At 42.8% G+C, this 18,164-nt stretch overlaps 1 protein-coding gene across 1 annotated transcript in view; it reads right to left on the bottom strand.

The window, feature by feature from the left end:
• nr5a2 (nuclear receptor subfamily 5, group A, member 2) overlaps positions 1–16,148 on the bottom strand; it is a 69,452-nt gene extending 53,304 nt beyond the window's left edge. The window contains exons 1-4 of the mRNA XM_070961502.1: positions 15,456–16,148; positions 12,185–12,303; positions 8,294–8,435; positions 32–744 (exon numbers count right to left, since the gene is read on the bottom strand). Of these exons, the coding sequence (XP_070817603.1) occupies positions 32–744; positions 8,294–8,435; positions 12,185–12,303; positions 15,456–15,537 (1,056 nt within the window). The 5' untranslated portion in view covers positions 15,538–16,148. The remainder of the gene's footprint in view (positions 1–31; positions 745–8,293; positions 8,436–12,184; positions 12,304–15,455) is intronic.
• Positions 16,149–18,164: the final 2,016 nt, after the last annotated feature.

Below are 18,164 nucleotides of genomic sequence, written 5' to 3'. Positions count from 1 at the left end.
CACTCTCACCCCATGGATCATGCAAACCTACCTTGAGCTCGCGGAAGAAGATACTGCTGCGTGCCCACTCCACAATGGAGAAGAGTGTCTGGTCGGCCATCTTGCACATGAGGCCGAAGGTGTTCAGCTTCTCGTGTTTGCCTCGGCTGGCCTGCTCCTGCTGCAGGTAGGCCAGGATCTTGGCCTGAACCTGCGGCTCGTCTGGCTCACACTTGAGCAGCTCTACGATCAGGTGAGGGAAGCTGGGCGGCGAGCCTGACTGGTATGCGTCGACGTAGGCGTAGCCCATGATGGACTCTGGCGAGCTAGTGTATGGGTCTGGGTATTCGGACTTGATGGTGCGCGTACCCTGGAAGTGTCCGTAGGCCGCCTGGTAGCCCTGCAGGCTGCCGGCGTGCGGTGGCATTGCCATGCTGACCGGCGAAGTGACAAATGGGCTGCGGTCGTAGTCTGTGGGGGGCAGGGCGGTGGCATGGTGGTGGTGGTGGTGGTGGTGATGGTGACCAGTGTGGTGGCTGGCGTGGTGGCTCAGCGGGAGGCCCTTGGAGGCGGCTGAGTGGATGTTCTGGATGGCTGAGGAGATGGTGAGGTCGGTGGGCACGGCTTGCATCACCTGGGTCATGGCCTCAATCTTCAGGCCGTTGGCTCGGATCAGCGCTTTCTTTTGCTGCTTGAGGGCCCGGTCGCGTTTGTACATGGGGCCAAACTTGTTGCGACCACCACGCATTCGGTCTGCTCGCACAGCTGACAGACAGACGGACAAAGGAGACAAGACAGGACAATATTAGCTCTTACGTTCTTTGTCTTGAATGGTATTCATTCTTGACAGTTTCCATGCAAGAACACGTGATTATGCACAGCACTAGATTCATGCTTAGATTTCTCCATGTCTGTGGATATAGGCATGGCGTTATGAGAGTGAACTCCTTATTTGTAGTTGGTATGTAGGTTAAAGGTTTTCCTGTGGTGATTACACTTACATGTTGACTCTTAAACTCCACAGGTCTAACAGATAGTGTTGTTACTCATTGACTAGAGCCACAAGCTTCTATGAACCGCGCTGTTAAATGATCATTGTACAGCTGGCTATCTCTGTGTACCACTCAGGAATTACATACCTCAAAAGCTAGATCAAAGAAAATTGTCTTTGCAGAACACTCGTTTTAAAATGGCATCTGATTATGCAATATCGACTATGGCACTTCAAAATGCCACAGTCCATTAGCAGAAACTTTTTTTTTCTTTACAAAAGCCAAAAGGCTGAAAAGGCTGACAATAAGTAAATTGGGTTTTTTTTCCCCTGATGAACCACACATACTCGCGATGCCCCCTGCCTCGCCCCTCAGTGCAGGATCCTGTGGAGAGGATCACAACGAGTCTGTGCCGTGGGTATTTCTAATGAACGAGCCGGGCACAAAGTGGACTGCTACGAGGACCATGTGTGATCTGGCGGACTGCTGCCATGGGGAAGCTGCTCTGCTGTCTCCCAGTCGGGGGCTGCTGGTGTTAATTATTCATACTTAATTACCTCTTACTCTGACGAGCCCAGCGTGCAAGGAGCTAACGGACGTCTGGGAGACTCCGCAACAGAAAAACGCTCACTAATACCAATACTGTAGAATATTATAGCCTCATTTTCATTGTATTCAAAAAGGTATTGGCTTAGACTTTAAAAGAAACCCATATATTCAACTATTTATGCAAATAAATGCACATCATACACACTGAATAGTCAGATAACATAGAGTCAGCCTGGGTCCACTCCAGCTCATGATGTCTTGACGGATGAATGAAAGAACAGAAGAAGAAAATTGAGAGGGGGATCGGAGGGGGGGTCGGAGTTTGGGGGCGAAGAGGGGCCAGCACACACACAAAAACACACACACGCTCACACACTCCGAGCTGCCTTGGGAGTGATTTTAATGACCTCCGTCACAAAAGTGTCTGTCACTGATGTGAGCGAGAGGAGCCGTGAGGGGAAACACACACACACACACACACCCACATACAAACACGCACGCACTCTCACACACTTACACCCACATGCTGACTCTTTCTCATACATTCTGTAAGAAAACACACACACACAAACACACACCGGTCCAGATCACAGAGAGAGTTTTTAGCAGGCCAGACGCTCCACCACCTTGGAGAGCCCCCGACGGCTCAAACGGTGTGTAATTTATACACAGTGATTTTAAACACACACACACACACACACACACACACACACACACACACACACGACCATTTCCCAACATGCTTGAGGTCAACACTAGTGCCCACTTACTCAGGCTCAGGGATTATCATGACCGTTGAAAAATTGATCACACATCAAAGCCAAAAAAAGAAGAAATCAGGAGCCGTCAAATGTATCCATTATACATTATTGTAGGGCGAATTTAACTATTAATGATTTCTCCACAACAGCGTAATTAATGAGCTGAGAAACTAATAGTTGGCCCTACTGGGAAAATAAAATTAGACCCTGACTGCCTTCTTGCCTGCCTCGGACTCAGGGACCCACATCACATCATGAATATCAGGACTGGGGGATGTAGGCCTCACCACCACCCCACACAACACACACACACACACACACACACACACACACACACACACACACACACACACACACACACACACACACACACACACACACACACACACACACCGATTCTTTCTAATTAAACAAGGTGATTTGCATGCATGTAATGCAGATTAATATGGAAGGTGGGGGCAGTGTATGTGTGTGTGTGTGTGTGTGTGTGTGTGTGTGTGTGTGTGTGTGTGTAGGAGGAGAAGGTGAGTGTGTGTGTTTGACTGAGGTGGAGAGATGTTAATACAATGTTTGATGCTGCAGCACTGAGTTTATGATGGCAAAGTTATCATATGACCCTGCAACTTAAAAATTATGTCCAGAAAAAGATGCTTTTAAGGTCGTAATCTGTAGATGTTTTCATACGACAATAAATAAATTAAAAAAAAAAAAAAAGAATCAAATTTCCCTTCCTTAAAAAGTGTCTGTTACAATCTTCAGCTCACTGGTAGGTCTTTCTGTGGTGTCAAGAAAGTCATGTGTTTGATATTTGTGGTTCATTTGGTTTAAACACCACAAATTGAACAGTTAGTGTGACAGTGACAGCCACCGCTGCTGAACAGGCAAACAAGAAAGACAGACAGCTCCAGAATTTCAAACTTCATCAACAGAAAATGCAAGAAAAAATGACTGCGGTGCTGCATACACAGCCTGACTGACAGGAGCTGTCTGGAAAAGTGCGGCTATGAGCACTTAGCTTCGGGAAAAAATAACTGTAAACTGAAAAAATCAGGAGGCTACGAGAAGAAAATGAATATGTGAAGAGAAAACATCACAAGGAAGAAACACGCTCTTTGAATATATGAGAAGGAGCTTGTGTTAGTGTGAAAAGGATCTGAGTTGGGGGATATTGTGGGTTAGCAGTGAGGCTTTGGGGCTAAAGCCAGGCTGAAAGGCTAAAAGGCTGACGCTGTCTTCCACTCTGAATTCCCCTGACTTGCTGTCTGAGAGCACGTCCACACAAAAAACACACTCAGGCACACACACATCCATAAATTCACACAGTGACCCAACCAAAACCCTCTTCCTCCTTCCCAAAAGTATCCAGTACTGTGCACACCATCTAGAATATGTACAAACACAAACAAGCACACACACATCTTTCACACACACAATTTCTTTGCACACATAGCCCTTAACACACTCAAACACCACACACACAGCCCTCAGCGCTTATATCCTCTGATTTATGGTTGTTTAATATACAGGAATATTAAGCGCACGTAGGTGAGGATCCCTGTCGGCCGCCGGCATATTAATGGGTCCCGCGGAGCCTTGCTGACACCCTGTTTGTCATGTCGGGGCCCCGGCCCCTGCTCCGGATGCGCCCTATCCCATGCACACACATGAATACCTATGATACCTATGCATAAGTAATGGGACAGCTCCCTGGCTTCCACTGCAGGTACTGGGAGGCTGACGGAAGACAAATCAGAGAGAGGAAGTTGGAGACAGGGAGGAAATAAAAAGTGGAGGGAGAGGGATACAGAGAGGAATATATAAATACTCACATGGTGTCGCTAATTTGAGCTGAATGACTCTGTAGGATTTTGCATTAATAGCAATTAATGATTTTAGATTTGGACTGCATGAAGTGCGTGAAAACAATGGTTAAAAATAAAAATCACAGATAAAGTGACACTTCAGGAAGCCTGTGTGCATCTGTTCAGCCACTTTAAATTAAGTGAAGTCTAGGTGAAAACACGACAGCTTCAAATAAAACTGGGATTAAACACAAAAAATAATATCTGCAATTTAGTATCCAAACCTGTAAAGGAACCTGACAAGAAATAATAAATAATCAGCTTTTTCTCATTGGAGGACAACGGTCGCACGCGGTTCTTTGTTTTGTTGAAATGTCATTCATCATGACCGTCTTCCATGCAGCGACTGCCGCAGACTTTCCTTTTTTAAAGGTTATTTGAAAACATTTTGTAACTCCTGCTTCATTAAATAGCACCCAGTGGAAAGCCAGTGTCAAGCTCTCAGCATCAGAAACACCACTGTTTCGCTCTGTCTTTAAGATGATACATAAGTGAAGGAGATATTAGGCAGCTCAGTGAAGCATATGATGCAAGGCAACTTCAAGCGAGCATAAAAAGAAAATCATACCAGCGGGAGCTGTTCGTGCAGCACGCTTCATCAGCTTCAGTGAATGACGTGCTAATGGGTCCAAACCTTAGTGGGATGTGGATTGTTTTTTTTTTTCTTCTTCTTCTTTTTTCAGTGAGTCAACACTGGCAGAGATGCAACAGTGCTTACCAAGAAGTGTGTTTGTTTGTGTGTGTGTGTGTGTGTGTGTGTGTGTGTGTGTGTGTGTGTGTGTGTGTGTGTGTGTGCCCCTCACAGTAACTGGTGAAGATAAACCAAGCCTTTTCTGGACAAATATTAATAGTGCAAAGGCATTTGCTGCTAACATCACTCTGATGTGCAGGGACGTGCAAAGGCATTTCGAGGGGTTAACCCTAACCCTGCTCCCTAAGATCGAGTCATGTGATGGCATAATAGAAGGCATTTCATTTGAATCAGGTGTGTTGGAGTAGGGAAATGAAGAGCGGGGGGAGGACCAGGACTAAAGAACACCCTCTAACTTTAGCAATTACACTTATTTATGCAGCCACAACAGCAAAAACACATTTTTTTTTTTTGGTTTCCTCCTGAGGGGCAACTCATCCAAAGAGAGCCAGCGGACTGTTGATCAGGCAACTTTAGCTGAGCCTTGTGCACGTCCTTGCTAATATGTGCCTGTCTGCCTTTTCACCTTGCTCACTTCAGCTTTGAATCATTATCAAACACAGACTACAAACACAGACTCCTTTACTGCTTCCACCCTCACAGCAAACTTCAAACTGTACACACTGTCCCATTGGCTGACAGGCTTATCAACCACCAGGACAGACACTGAACAGCGAGGCGAAAGCAAACAATCAAAAAATACAGACAAAAATTACAGTTTGAGGCTATGATGTCCGGAATTCACATGTTGCTGCAAGCTGCTGTGTAATGGAATGAAAAGATTGCAGTAACAAAGCACATGACCCCAAACCTCCTTCCCTCTTTCACCGCTATCGTACACACAGTTCTTTTTTATAGATCAAATGACAGCTTCTCCCTCTTGCCTGTGGCCTTCTGGACACCTTTTTGGGCTTCTCATGAATATATGCATGTGTTTACCGGAGAGGGCTGTACATGTGTGTATGGCATGTGTGTGTGTGCTGAGGGGTGTCAGGCTTTCTGTATGGGACGTCTTTACTGGTTGTGGCAGGAGTCGGCCACTGGAGCTTCTGGCCCCTGACAGAGTGCTGCAGGGCCCGTCTTGCCCCCGAGCTGAAAGCTACCGCCAGCAAAACAAATCAAATGCTGCCCCCTCCCCGCCCGTGTCAGCTGGAAAATGACAGGCCAGGACATTCTGCCCAGCGGCCATTCACAATTAAGGGCAATTAATTACACTGCACATGGCAGGTAAAGGGAGAAGAAGCCTCCAGAAAGATTCTAGTTAGGCGGTCTTTGCTCTACTTTCACTCTCCCAGGGTCTTATTTCTTTAACACATTAACTCTTCTCAATTGCATGTGATCGTTTCAGGAGGTCAGGGGCTTTTAATTTGGTTTCATTTACAAAAGGGTGATGAATCTTGTTTCAGTATTAGACTGAGACTGCATGAATAGCAACACCTGCTCCTATCAAAAGTAAAACAATTTGTATTTTTAAAGGATAACACCGTAACTTAACCTCTCAGTTAACAAAATGATAAGTGCTACCTTCAGCTTAGTTTAAGTCCCAAATTTTACACTTATTCAAACGTGACCTTCAGGTCGCTTTATTCAATCCAAAATTAGTGATTTCAGAATGAAACTTGTAATCTTACGTGTGGAAAAATAGTTGATTTTAAATGTTATCTTTGAACATTGGAAGAACGTTTCTTGCCCTGCCGTCCTGTCACTTCTGGATAGCCGTGTTTGAACAAGCTTCTGAGCCGAGTTCAAATTAAACAAAGAGGCCTCGAAACAGCCGGCCAAAAGTATCATCATTACCATTCTCGCCCTGCCGCCAAGTTTAATATTTTATCTATTACTCCGTCTGGCATGTTTAAGTGCAAAGCAGCTACCAGATATCCCCCAACTCCCCCTGACACCATCTTAAATACTAATAAGCAATGTTGGATTTCAGCACTGTAGCAGAAATGAAAGGTTTCACTTCACAAAGTTCGAGGTATACATTTTGGAGAACAGATGTTACTGAGATATTCATTGTTAAACGTTTAAATAAATATAATCCTCTCCTTTCATACAGGCAATCATTATGTCAGAGCAGGTATTAACCATTTTTAAATGGTGGACATCTCAGTTTGGAAGGAAACTATTCACATGCAAATTGTTCTTGGAAGAAGATTTCAGTCTGGGTTTCCAAAAAAGTTAATGTGCTACGATTAACTGCGTTCAGTTGTGAATGAAAGAGGAGAGGCTAGCAGTGTCCTTTCACCAGAACGCTGGGAGAAGTTTTTAAGGCACCTCTGTGGAAGTCCAGTCAACCTCTAATTTCAGTTGCTTCGTGTTATAATTGCTTCCTCCCCAACTTTCAGGCACTATAATTGCAAACAGGTATCATATCTTGAAAAACATATGACACAGCAAGCAGAATGCAAAAGGTGCTTTTAAAAAGATGCGTTCTGTAAATTGTAGATCACACGAGTGGTGTTTGTGTGGAAACCCCAGAATAGACTAAATCTGTGGTCAACTATTCACGAAATGGCACAGAATAAACAGTACAGTATGTGTACTAAAAGAAATATTCTCCCAGGTTTACATCATTTTAAGCACAACCTGCTGTGCATTTGGAGGCCATGTGGCAGTGGTGGAATGTAACTAAGTACATTTACTCAAGTACTGTACTTACTGTAAGTACATATTTGAGGTACTTTACTTGAGTATTCCCCACTTTAGTCTACTTTATCTGTCTACTCTTCCGCAGTTCACAGACAAATATTGCTCTTTTTCCTCAACTATAGTCATTTGACAGCTTCGGTTACTGCAGTGGTCACTGCACATTTTAATTATCTTATAAAATATAATGTACTATCATAAATTAAACTACCCAACAGTACATGCTTAAATAATCCTACAATATAATATATAATAGTACATCAATAAGTATCAATACTTTTGATACTTTAAGCATGTTTTGCTAATAATACGTACTTTTTCCTACATGACATTTACAGTACTTCTACTTTTGATTGCGTATTTTTAGATTGTAACACAGCTACTTTCACCTCAGTACAGGTATCTGAATATTTCGTCCACCACTGGCGACTGGCCCGTCACATGTGCAGTACTAATAACGGCCATCTGTTCTGTCTGAGAGCCTTTGAGCAAGACACCGAACTCCCAGTGGCCAGTCTGTTATAATCATTGGCTGTTTGGACATAAAAACTCGTTCTCCTTCATGCGACGACTGTGTCCTGGTAATCTGTTTTGTAGAAACCAAAGCTTTTGACAGCCTCACATTATCTACTCAGCCAGTATTTCACTTTGAAACACTTCTGAACGTCTCTCCGTGTGCTACATCTCATCGTTACCTCATGTCTAAACTGGAAACACACTGAATTACAGATGCAAAACACCAGCAAAACTAGTGGCGTCATTCTGCCGTAAGCCAAACACCTGAACTGTAAAAATGTAAACATGTTGCTGTACCTTCTAGCTTCATGCCGACGTTGAGGCACTTTTGGAAGCGGCAGTACGGGCAGCGCTTCCTCTGGGTCTTGTCAATCTGGCAGCTCTGGTTCTCTATACATGTGTAGCGCTTGTTGTTCTGGACGGTGCGCTTGAAGAAGCCCTACGGAGAGAACCAATTAAGACGTCAACCCGCTTGACCCCTGCAATGCGATGGTAATTGGCCCATTCACACTCCCAGACAGATGGAGAGGGACAGGCTTAATGGATAACACACACACAGAATGAAGTTTGAAAGCTACACTCCAATTGATGCTTCATGGACACACACATGCAGAATACAAAGCAGGGCACGAATACACACTTTCAAGAAATAAATCGAATTTCCATCTTTGTAAAAAAGTTCCTGTAATGATGAAAACTGAGAACACAAGGAAATGATAAAATTACACCTATTTCATCAGTGGGGCATCATTTGATTCAGCTTTGGACAAACAGAAATTCTCTACATAGCTGCCTTACTGAGTGTTTTAGCTGCATTATAAACTACTTTATAAAGAGGATAAAATTTGTGTCCTGTCAAAATTACATTACTATTCTCAATATTCTCTATTCACGTCTCCAGAATTTACGAGGGAAAGCATCTTTTCAGTTCTCCACTTAATTATTGAAAAATATGAGCACAGGAGTCCAAAAGATCCAATAAATTAAATCCATAATTCACAGTTCCGGGATTACAGAGATTCATACCTGCAACGTGGAATTAATTATAAGCAGCAGCAGCGAAAATCAAACGAAGGGAAGATGGTATTAACGTATTCTAGATCCATAACCTAGGAGGAGAATCCTTAAACCTGGTCTTTAAAAAAAATAAAAAAGAACATGCTGCTGTCAATATCTCACCAAACACAAATTTAATTGACAATCTGCATTGCCTGATCCATCCCCCTCCCCTCCAAAAAAGAAAAAAAAAGAAAAAGAAAAAAAAAATCCACTGCACTCGGTTTTGGATTATCGACTTTCTCAATGCTAAAAAATCCATGCTTCAGAGAGAACTTTCTCTCCAATTTTCCATTTAGTACACAGCGTGTGCTATAAATATCTGAACCAAGCTGGATTGTAGCATGCTTTAAAAACCACACAATATCACATCTGGAGATTAAGCGGACAACATTTAACTGAAAAGCTTTCATTTGACTGGCAGCTCTAACCGAGAGTGAGCACTTGTCAGGTCTAACTTTTGTTTGTAAGAGGACTGCTGAAAGCAAATTCTGTCTCTTTCTGTTGCCATTAAAAAATATCAAAGTTTCCCATTTGCCCATAAAAAATGTTACAATTTAACCTAAGATCTGAAATCATCGCAATAATCTGGAACTGCAAGCTGTAAAGTAGATCTTCATAAAAGTGCCGTATAATTTTAATTTGATCAATTATCTGCGTAACTGGCCTTTGCTGACCTTGGAATTCCAGCCTAACAAACGGCACTCTCTCTGCACAACAGCAGCAACCAGGAAACTGCCTTTACTTAATGTCAATAGGCCAGTAAGTCCATCAAAGAACCAGGAAAAGTAGAATTCACATCACCACTCCATCTCCTCCGATCCCTGCCTGCCTTACTCTTTACATGCTCTATTGTGTGTTCTATTGACCTTAAAAAAACAACAATCCCTTTGACCTCAGCTTACTTTGCTTGCATTAATTTTACTTTATTTCTGCGCGTCAGTCTCCCAAAATGAAGCATGCAGGGTTTGAGCCTGTGCACAATGAGCACCACGAAGCCCGTTTCAGCTTGTTGTTGTTATTCCTGCAGGTATGATGTGGCACCATGTTTACTTTATGTGGGCTGGTGTGTAGTATGAACTAACACTGCGCGTGTGAATAAAAAGCATTGTGTGTGGGTATGTGTTCGGGGAGGTGGTAGGATTATGAGGGGGTTAAGGAATCTTTTACTTGTGTGATTCATGCGTTTGCTCTTTCTGTGTGTGTGTGTGTGTGTGTGTGTGTGTGTGTGTGTGTGTGTGTGTGTGTGTGTGTGCCCCTCAGCCCAAAACTGGCAACCCAACCTAAGCTCAAAAAAAATCTGACCTGAATATACTGCCTTTCTGGAGGTTGAAAAGTATAAGCAAGGGTGGGGTGAGAGCGTGCAAGGAGGGGGAAGAGGAATAGATGCCAATACCCTCGAATTAGATTCCATCAAAAAAACTCGCAAGAAATTATCAAGCATTTCCAAAATCTGATACCACAAAGTTGGAAAATGTGACTCTCACTCTGGTAGCTCATAAGAAAAACTAAAACAGACATACTTTCATTTTAATAGAAGACTTAGAATAAAATTTAACTGCTGGCTTTTCCAGCTGTGGCCAGGGCAAGCACCTCCAGTACACTGGAGATGGATTGCACTGCACAGGGATATTTAATGCCAATATGAGCCTGTAACATGTCAACAAGCTGATACACCCGCCCGGCCCTGAAAATTCCACTAATTACTGAATTGCCCGCATTTAAAAGATAATCAATGACTCCAGGTAATTATCAATATTATTCATGTTTCGACAAGAATGTGCAGCATTTCATAAAATACCTCTTCATCTACATCCTGCATGCATGCACACACGCACACACACAGAGCGTTTCTACACTGGGAAAAGCCTGTGCTGAGGCTGAAAAGCAGCAGAGATGTCACTGACGTCTCCCTTCAAGCAAGTGCTGAGCATTTCAAGGTCAATAATATGGGATAAAATCTATAACATCTGCTTTGAATAATGACCACATAGGCAAGAAATGTGCGCTGCGGCATCAATACTGCGAGCTGCAATTTTACACTGAATAGTGTTAACACAGAGACATTTGTCTTAGCTTAATTTTGTGCTGACAGCTTTACTGGGCCAACAAAAAACTCGGGTAAAGCCCATTAGCTCAGTGTTGAGGAGAGCCGTGAAAAGAAGCAGAGAGGGACAAACAGGTTGTTGATAGAGCTCAAATTTATTGCAGCAACAGTTTGCCTTGCAGTCACCTCATTATTAATGTGCATGGAAAATTTTTGCAAGCAGGCAATGCTGCTGTTCTCTTAATGAACTTGTGATGAGAGTTTCAGACAGTCGGATACGGGCTTGCGCAAACAGAGTCAGTATTATTGTGTGCTTTGCTTCCTGGGTTGAATCCTCCTCCCCTCCACCTCCTGTGTTTGCTGGTTGCAAAAATCACAAAACCCCTTCGCGTGCTTTTGAACTCCTGTTTCTTTGCCAAGCCGTTCACCGCTTTACAAAATCCTCTGACACTCACAGGAAGAGTTTGTTATATCAATTGTCACAACAATATTCGACCCCCGGCCTCTTTACCTTTGGTTTTCCTGCTATGTTAATGATGAGGAACTGAATCCTTTAGTTACACTTGTTGCAAGTCACTCTGGGCAAGAATGTCGGCTAAATGCCTAGAGTGCAAAAAAAAATTGCATCTCCATGGATGAACAGAGAGGTCAATACACTGAAATAAAGCAGCCGCAGCGAGGAGCCATAGTGTCACTATGTATGGGATGTATTTTAAAATTCCACATTGCAAAGATAGCACATTGACTTCACTGCTGAATACTGCACACACACACACACACACACACACACACACACACACACACACACACACACACACACACACACACACACACACACACACAAGATGCTCAAACCATGTTCACCCATCCTGATGTAAACACTGACATGCTCTGATGCACGACAGAAACTTCAGAATAATGGAGTAAATTAGGCAGCCACATAATTGACACTTAACCACCTAAACAAATGCTAGACACCAGTAATATCTGAGATACCAAAGCAGATACGGGTCACCATGAGGACACTTTTTGTGTGTATTGTAACCGTGTAATGGTTTTCCACTGGGCAGAGTGGGGCCACTAACCTTGCAGCTCTCGCAGGTCAAAAGCCCGTAGTGATATCCTGAAACCTTGTCTCCGCACACGGGACACATCTCGTCCAAGTCTTCGTCATATGAGTAGTCCATCATTTTTATCTGGGGTGCTGCGGAGGAGACACGGACACACAGACAGAAGTCTATTTCAGTGCTGAGCAAACTCTTTTTCCAAAAGCCCACTTTTCATCCATCAGGATGAACCACGCGACGGTACTTTTTTTTTTTTTTTTAAATTTTATTTCAAAGTTCTGTCGGACATTTAGAGGTTTAATTTGAGGAGGGGAAGACGATGAATAGTCGATTTTGGAAAGAGTTGAAAGAGCGCAAGCATTTATTTCTTCTTGTTGCCGCCTTCTCTTCTATAGTCGCTGCAGACAGGAGCCAAAAAATACAAAAAAAAAAAAAAAAAAAAGCGCATGAAAGTGAGGCTCATAAATATGCATGTATCTAAGTCGTGAAATCGCTGGGGGAAATGGAGAGATATTAGAGTTAAGGATTGGAGGAGAAAATGTTACCGCCCACAGACAAATGAAGACACACAGAGAAGCCCTTATCTCTGCAGACGAAGAGAAAAACATCCAAAACCAACTTCAACCAACAGCATTTTTCCCTCTCGAAGAATAACTCGCAATGCTCCGAAACAAATTGCTTTAATTTCTTTTTCTTTTTTCTAATGTGTTTGAGTGGCGCACAAGCAGATGCAACGTTTTATGGGACTTTCTGCGTGCGCTGGAAAAACTAGTGCATTTTACAAGCGCTGAATATGAACATTTCTCTTGTTTCCAGCGCAGCTTCATTAAGAATGAAGAGTAAACAAACACACAAATTACTGCAATTTAAAATCTACTTAAAAAACAGTGGAATTTCACATCATTTGCATATTTTCTCCATTTCATTTTATCAAGATCTAGGAATCAATATTCTAAACACGTCGGATATTATTGCGATGTATTTGCAGCCCTCCCTTGGCTTGCGAATTAGACATACTTGCATTGATAAGACTGTGTGTGACAGCGCTAAGCAAACAGTCAGGCTGACATTTACAACAGTTACAAAAGCATTTATGGTTCTAATCATAAAATAGCAGCCAGGATCAAACAGGAAAACCTCAGTGGATGTGGCTGTAAAAGTGGTAATATTTTGTCAACTGGACCCCTTCAAAGGCCTTGACATACAGGCTGATACTGCTCTGCTTCAAAATCCTCTCATCTGCTCATCTGACCTTTTAATTAGACATGATTTCTAGTTTGTTAGCGCATTGCCCTGCTGGGATCCGCGCTGCATATTCCAGCTGAAGCAACAAGTTCCACTGAGCTGCCGGTTTTTTTTTCCACAGGAGCTCAAAGCAAACTCCATTTCCGAAAATTCTCTTGCTTTCGAGCGCATAAAGGAGAGGATCTGAAAGGCCTGTTCTCATGACGCAGGACAGCTGCAGATACATTTTCAGAAAGGAAATAAACATTCACGAAGCATTGGTTGCGGTTATGCAGCGAATGAAACGGTGGTAGATTTAAAATAATAATCAAATTAGCACCTCTAGTTCTAAATTAACGCCACAAATGAAGAATATTTGTCTTTCAGGGTTTTATCCACGTATTAAAATTGCACAGTCTCTATGCTGCTGCTATGCTGAAGACCACGTGCTGACTTTGTGAGAAATTAAAACAGCATCAGGAGATGCATTATGTCTGCATTTCAAAAGATAAACATACTTTTTTTGGTGTCAACATGCTGGGGGATTGCATGCCTGCTTCATAAACAAGCGGAGGTTTGCGCAAACAGAGCGTGTGCTGGTTCCACTGCTGTAGAAGGTGCGGAAACACACCGGTCCGCAAAGTCTCTCACCTGGTTGATCTCACCTCGACGGCCACTTGCTCATGCATGCAATTTCCAAAAAAAAAAAAAAAAAAAAGCTATAATATTTGTCAAAAATACCGATGAGTCTGAGAGAAAAGCTTTCCAGTCCGAGCTACCTTGTTTTAGCCATGCGTAAAAGTAGATAACAGGCTTTCTAACAAGCCAGCCCTTGTCTTGAGTATATGTTATCAGCGTGTCATAAACCAGGACCGGGCTAATTGATTGTCCGCTTATACTGCTGTGAAATGGCATCAGGGGAATGGGGGGGGGGGGGGGGGGGGCGGAGGGGGGATTCGTGATTTCATCTTGACGAGAGAGTCAGTCCTTCTTTAAATTAAACAGATTTAAATCGGTACATAAAAAAAGATAATTTTAATGTTATGCCACAGGGAATTTTACTAAATGTGAAAACTTTTTTTCTCGGTCATAGCGACGCAGTTTAGAAACCTAATTTCACACATTCAAAGATTTAAAGTGATTATTCTCGAAATCTTGACATCATTAGTGAGATGGAAAAATGGTCAAATGTACATGTATAAATACAGCATCACAAAAGCGACATTTGGCTTCCCTTTATAATTTAGTTCAACCTGCTTTTGAAATTGCATTTCATTTTTAGGCCAACATTTTAGAAATTACAAAGGAGAAATTAGTTAAGAACATAACAAAATCTAAATTAATTTAGATTTATTTTTCACAGAATTGCAACCATTTTACAATGTCCATAAAGTATAAATCAGAGCTGAATTAAAAGACTTCGTGCCCTAAAGTTTACTGTCCCGTGGTCAATAACGAAATGAAATCTCTACAATTATACTCTACATCTTTTTTCCCCCCTTTCTGATAAATTATCAACAGCTCTGTCTTAACTGCTCTTTGGATACAGACTAAATCACGCATCAGTTCTGCTCGTCAGTACACAGACAGGTCTCCTCTGCTCCGTCTCACCGCTTTTACGCACCGGGCGCCCGCACACTTCAGGCGTGACTGACAACTGGGTACAATCACCGTTTGATCGCGAGCCAAACCTTACAGAAGTGTTTCCAAGTTTGATCTGCAATCATACTTTCTAATTATAAGGTCAGAGTAAAGATTGAGAGAAAGTAACGGAAACTTACCGTAATACCATAACGGTGGAAATTCAAAGCTCTCTCTAAACTAATGGCATTCTAATGGTTTTACACGTTCATCAGTCATTAATAGCTTACATTGACACTTATCGGTCATTAGCCTGCGCTCTCCGCAGAAGTATGTCGGGTATAAGCGTGTTCAAAACTTTTGGTGACATTGAGACACGCGCCGAGGACTTTCAGTCCGTTAACGTCCCGTAAATCGACTGAAGTGGACGCGTATGAATCTACATTGCAGTTTTAAGAGGTGGAAATGGAATGACAGCTCTTACCTTGCATATTCCTTGGCATGTGCCCCTGTTCCCCATACGATCGAGAGAGTCCCAGGGAATCAGTCTCGACTTTGGGCAGCATGTCAGCGCTGCCGGCCTGAGCTGGAGACTCCGCACCGCTCGGCGGGACACCTGGACGTGAGAGACAGACGTTCCCACAAACACGCCTCAGAGTGTCCCAAATAGCTTTATAGCTCTTAATTTCTCTATTTCTGTCTCTCTCTGTCTTCCAGTTATCGGGAAATGCTCTGAATGTGAAGCCTGATTCAAACGATTCTGTCTCCCAACGGCCGGGCTGCACAGCCGGTGCGCGTCTGCTCTGATTTGACTTCACTCATTTAATTTCTCATAATTGCATTTGCGCGACGAACAGCGATAAGAACGCAGAACTCACGCGAGTGATTCCTTCGACAGCCCACTTTTCGAACAGTTGCGCGCTGAGTTTGGGAATCAGTCTCTTACTCAAACGAGAAAACTGCACAGCGTCCGAGTTAGAAGACGATGGTAAGTTTCCTTTTAGCTTTTCCAAAAGTCTTTTTAGCGCGTCACCCGTTAAAGTGCGGCTGTTAGTTTTACTTTCAGCCTTTAGCAGACGTGTACGCGCCGCCGGGGCCGCCCTCTCCTGTGCGTAAAGACGGATTCGGTGTGTCTGTCGGACTGTCTGGAGATGTGGAGACCTCTCCTCCTCCTCGCGGCTTTGTTTACTCCGCTCTCTCCAATCCGGGGCGCATGCGGTCGTCTGACATCATCTTTCCCAGGTCCAATCAGGCGAGGAGACCGGGAAACATCGCCTCAAAACCTCCAGTTCCATCTCTCCAAAATCTCAGCTGATTAATCGCGTTAATGATGGACTTTAAAAGCGGCGAGAGAACAAGGAAATCAAGCTAGGTGAGGCAACTGCATGTGAGAGCAGACTCCCCATGAGCACACGGAGCGCGGAGGCAGCGCGCAAGGTATGTGGGCTGGAGCGTGTTCTAACAGGAGCGTAATGCCTCACACGAACGCACACGAACGCGGGCACACACGCGTCTATACTGTTAAGTTGTTGTTTCCCCCCCATCTTTAAACAGTCTGTCTGTTGTATCCATTTTATTGTACTGTTTAGTTAACCTAAATAATCAATTTTTAAAATTATGTTTCCAACGGAACCGGTAGTGACTTTCCCCCATGATCATTAAAAAGTCATAAAACATGGTCAAATACAATGTAAGAATCTTTCTTTCTTTCTTTCTTTCTTTCTTTCTTTCTTTCTTTCTTTCTTTCTTTCTTTCTTTCTTTCTTTCTTTCTAACAGGGCTATCCCATTTTAAATGCAGATGAAGGACGCAGTGAATTCTGTATCAGACCCATATGAATTAAAAGATGTAAAATAATCTCTGTAGCTTTGGTGGCTTTTGGGTTTGTTTGTTCGGTTTTGTGAAAACGTGAGCATCGCCGGCCTCAGGCTTAAAACGGCCTTTATTTTTCGTATCAAATCATCCCCCTTACGCAATAAATTATACCTTCGCCTCTGAATTATTATCAGTAATTGGCTGAGCAGGGATCAATTAGTGATCTGACGTCAGACTCGGGCTATTTAGCCTATTCCAAGTGAAATACACAAAGATGAAATGATAATACTTATGCGTCTGCGTCCCCATAAAGCCCCCTCTCCACGCGCTTCAACACGCACCCTTATTCCAGTTCAATTAAACACCATGTATCCTCATCTTCGGTCTGAGCCAGTGAGCACGAGCACGGGGAGACACAGACAAGTCACGGGGCAGACCGCCAGACACACCTGAAGGGTCGCAGAGGGCGAGCTACAGATACACACGCACACGTGGACACGCAGTCGTGTCCAGTAGTTAAAAATAACAAAATGACCCCAGAGAAATACACATTTTAATTTAATATCAACCTGTAAGATAATATTTTAGTAATAGAGGAAGAAAATGCACCACCGAGCACATCAGGGGAATATAAACCCACAGATCCTAAAATAAAACAATTTTTTTTCTATTAGACTTTTGTGTTCATTACATTATTTAAATGATTTCCTTAACGCACTTACTGTCCTTTTTTATTTTGCCTAGCATTTGTAAGCACAGCATTTAATTTCCGAGAGAAACCTTTAGAAAAATTTTAATAATTTTCTCTCCCTATTTGTCGGGCTACTCACCCAGTACAACCCGCCCAGTCCTCTAAACCTTTATTGAAAAGCAGCACAAACACGGCCAAAAAAAAAAAAAAAAAAAAAAGACAGAGAAAAAAAGAAAGCTGGCAGAATAAAAGTGTAAAACCACAGGCCTGGTCTGAAAACAGACACACACTGACCTGTTGCATTTCACTTGCACAGCATCACTTAAAATGCAGTTACACATAAATATACTTTATTATGTGCAGAACACATCCTGGAGCTTTGGTGATCAAGTGAAATTATACCACATTATCACCAGGAGACTCTAAAGTCACACTAACACTCGTGTTAGCTTTTCATCCTCTTTTCAAATATCCTCATGTGTGAGCCAGATGTTATTTCAACCGCTGAAGTAAAATTTGCCCTCTAAAACTTTATATGACTAAGACAACATTGGATATAAGGCTTTATAAATCCAATAGAAACAAATGTTTCGGTTAACAAGTGCTTTGTTCTGAAAATACAGCATCAGCTGTAACTGCAGCTATAGTTTACATGAAAGGACATATATGGTCAGCACTCCACAGAACA

Source organism: Chaetodon trifascialis, chromosome 4 (genome assembly GCF_039877785.1).
Source record: "Chaetodon trifascialis isolate fChaTrf1 chromosome 4, fChaTrf1.hap1, whole genome shotgun sequence".
NCBI classification, from domain to species: Eukaryota; Metazoa; Chordata; class Actinopteri; order Chaetodontiformes; family Chaetodontidae; genus Chaetodon; species Chaetodon trifascialis.
Note: the sequence above shows the minus strand (reverse complement) of the source record. Positions and strands in the feature narration are given on the sequence as shown.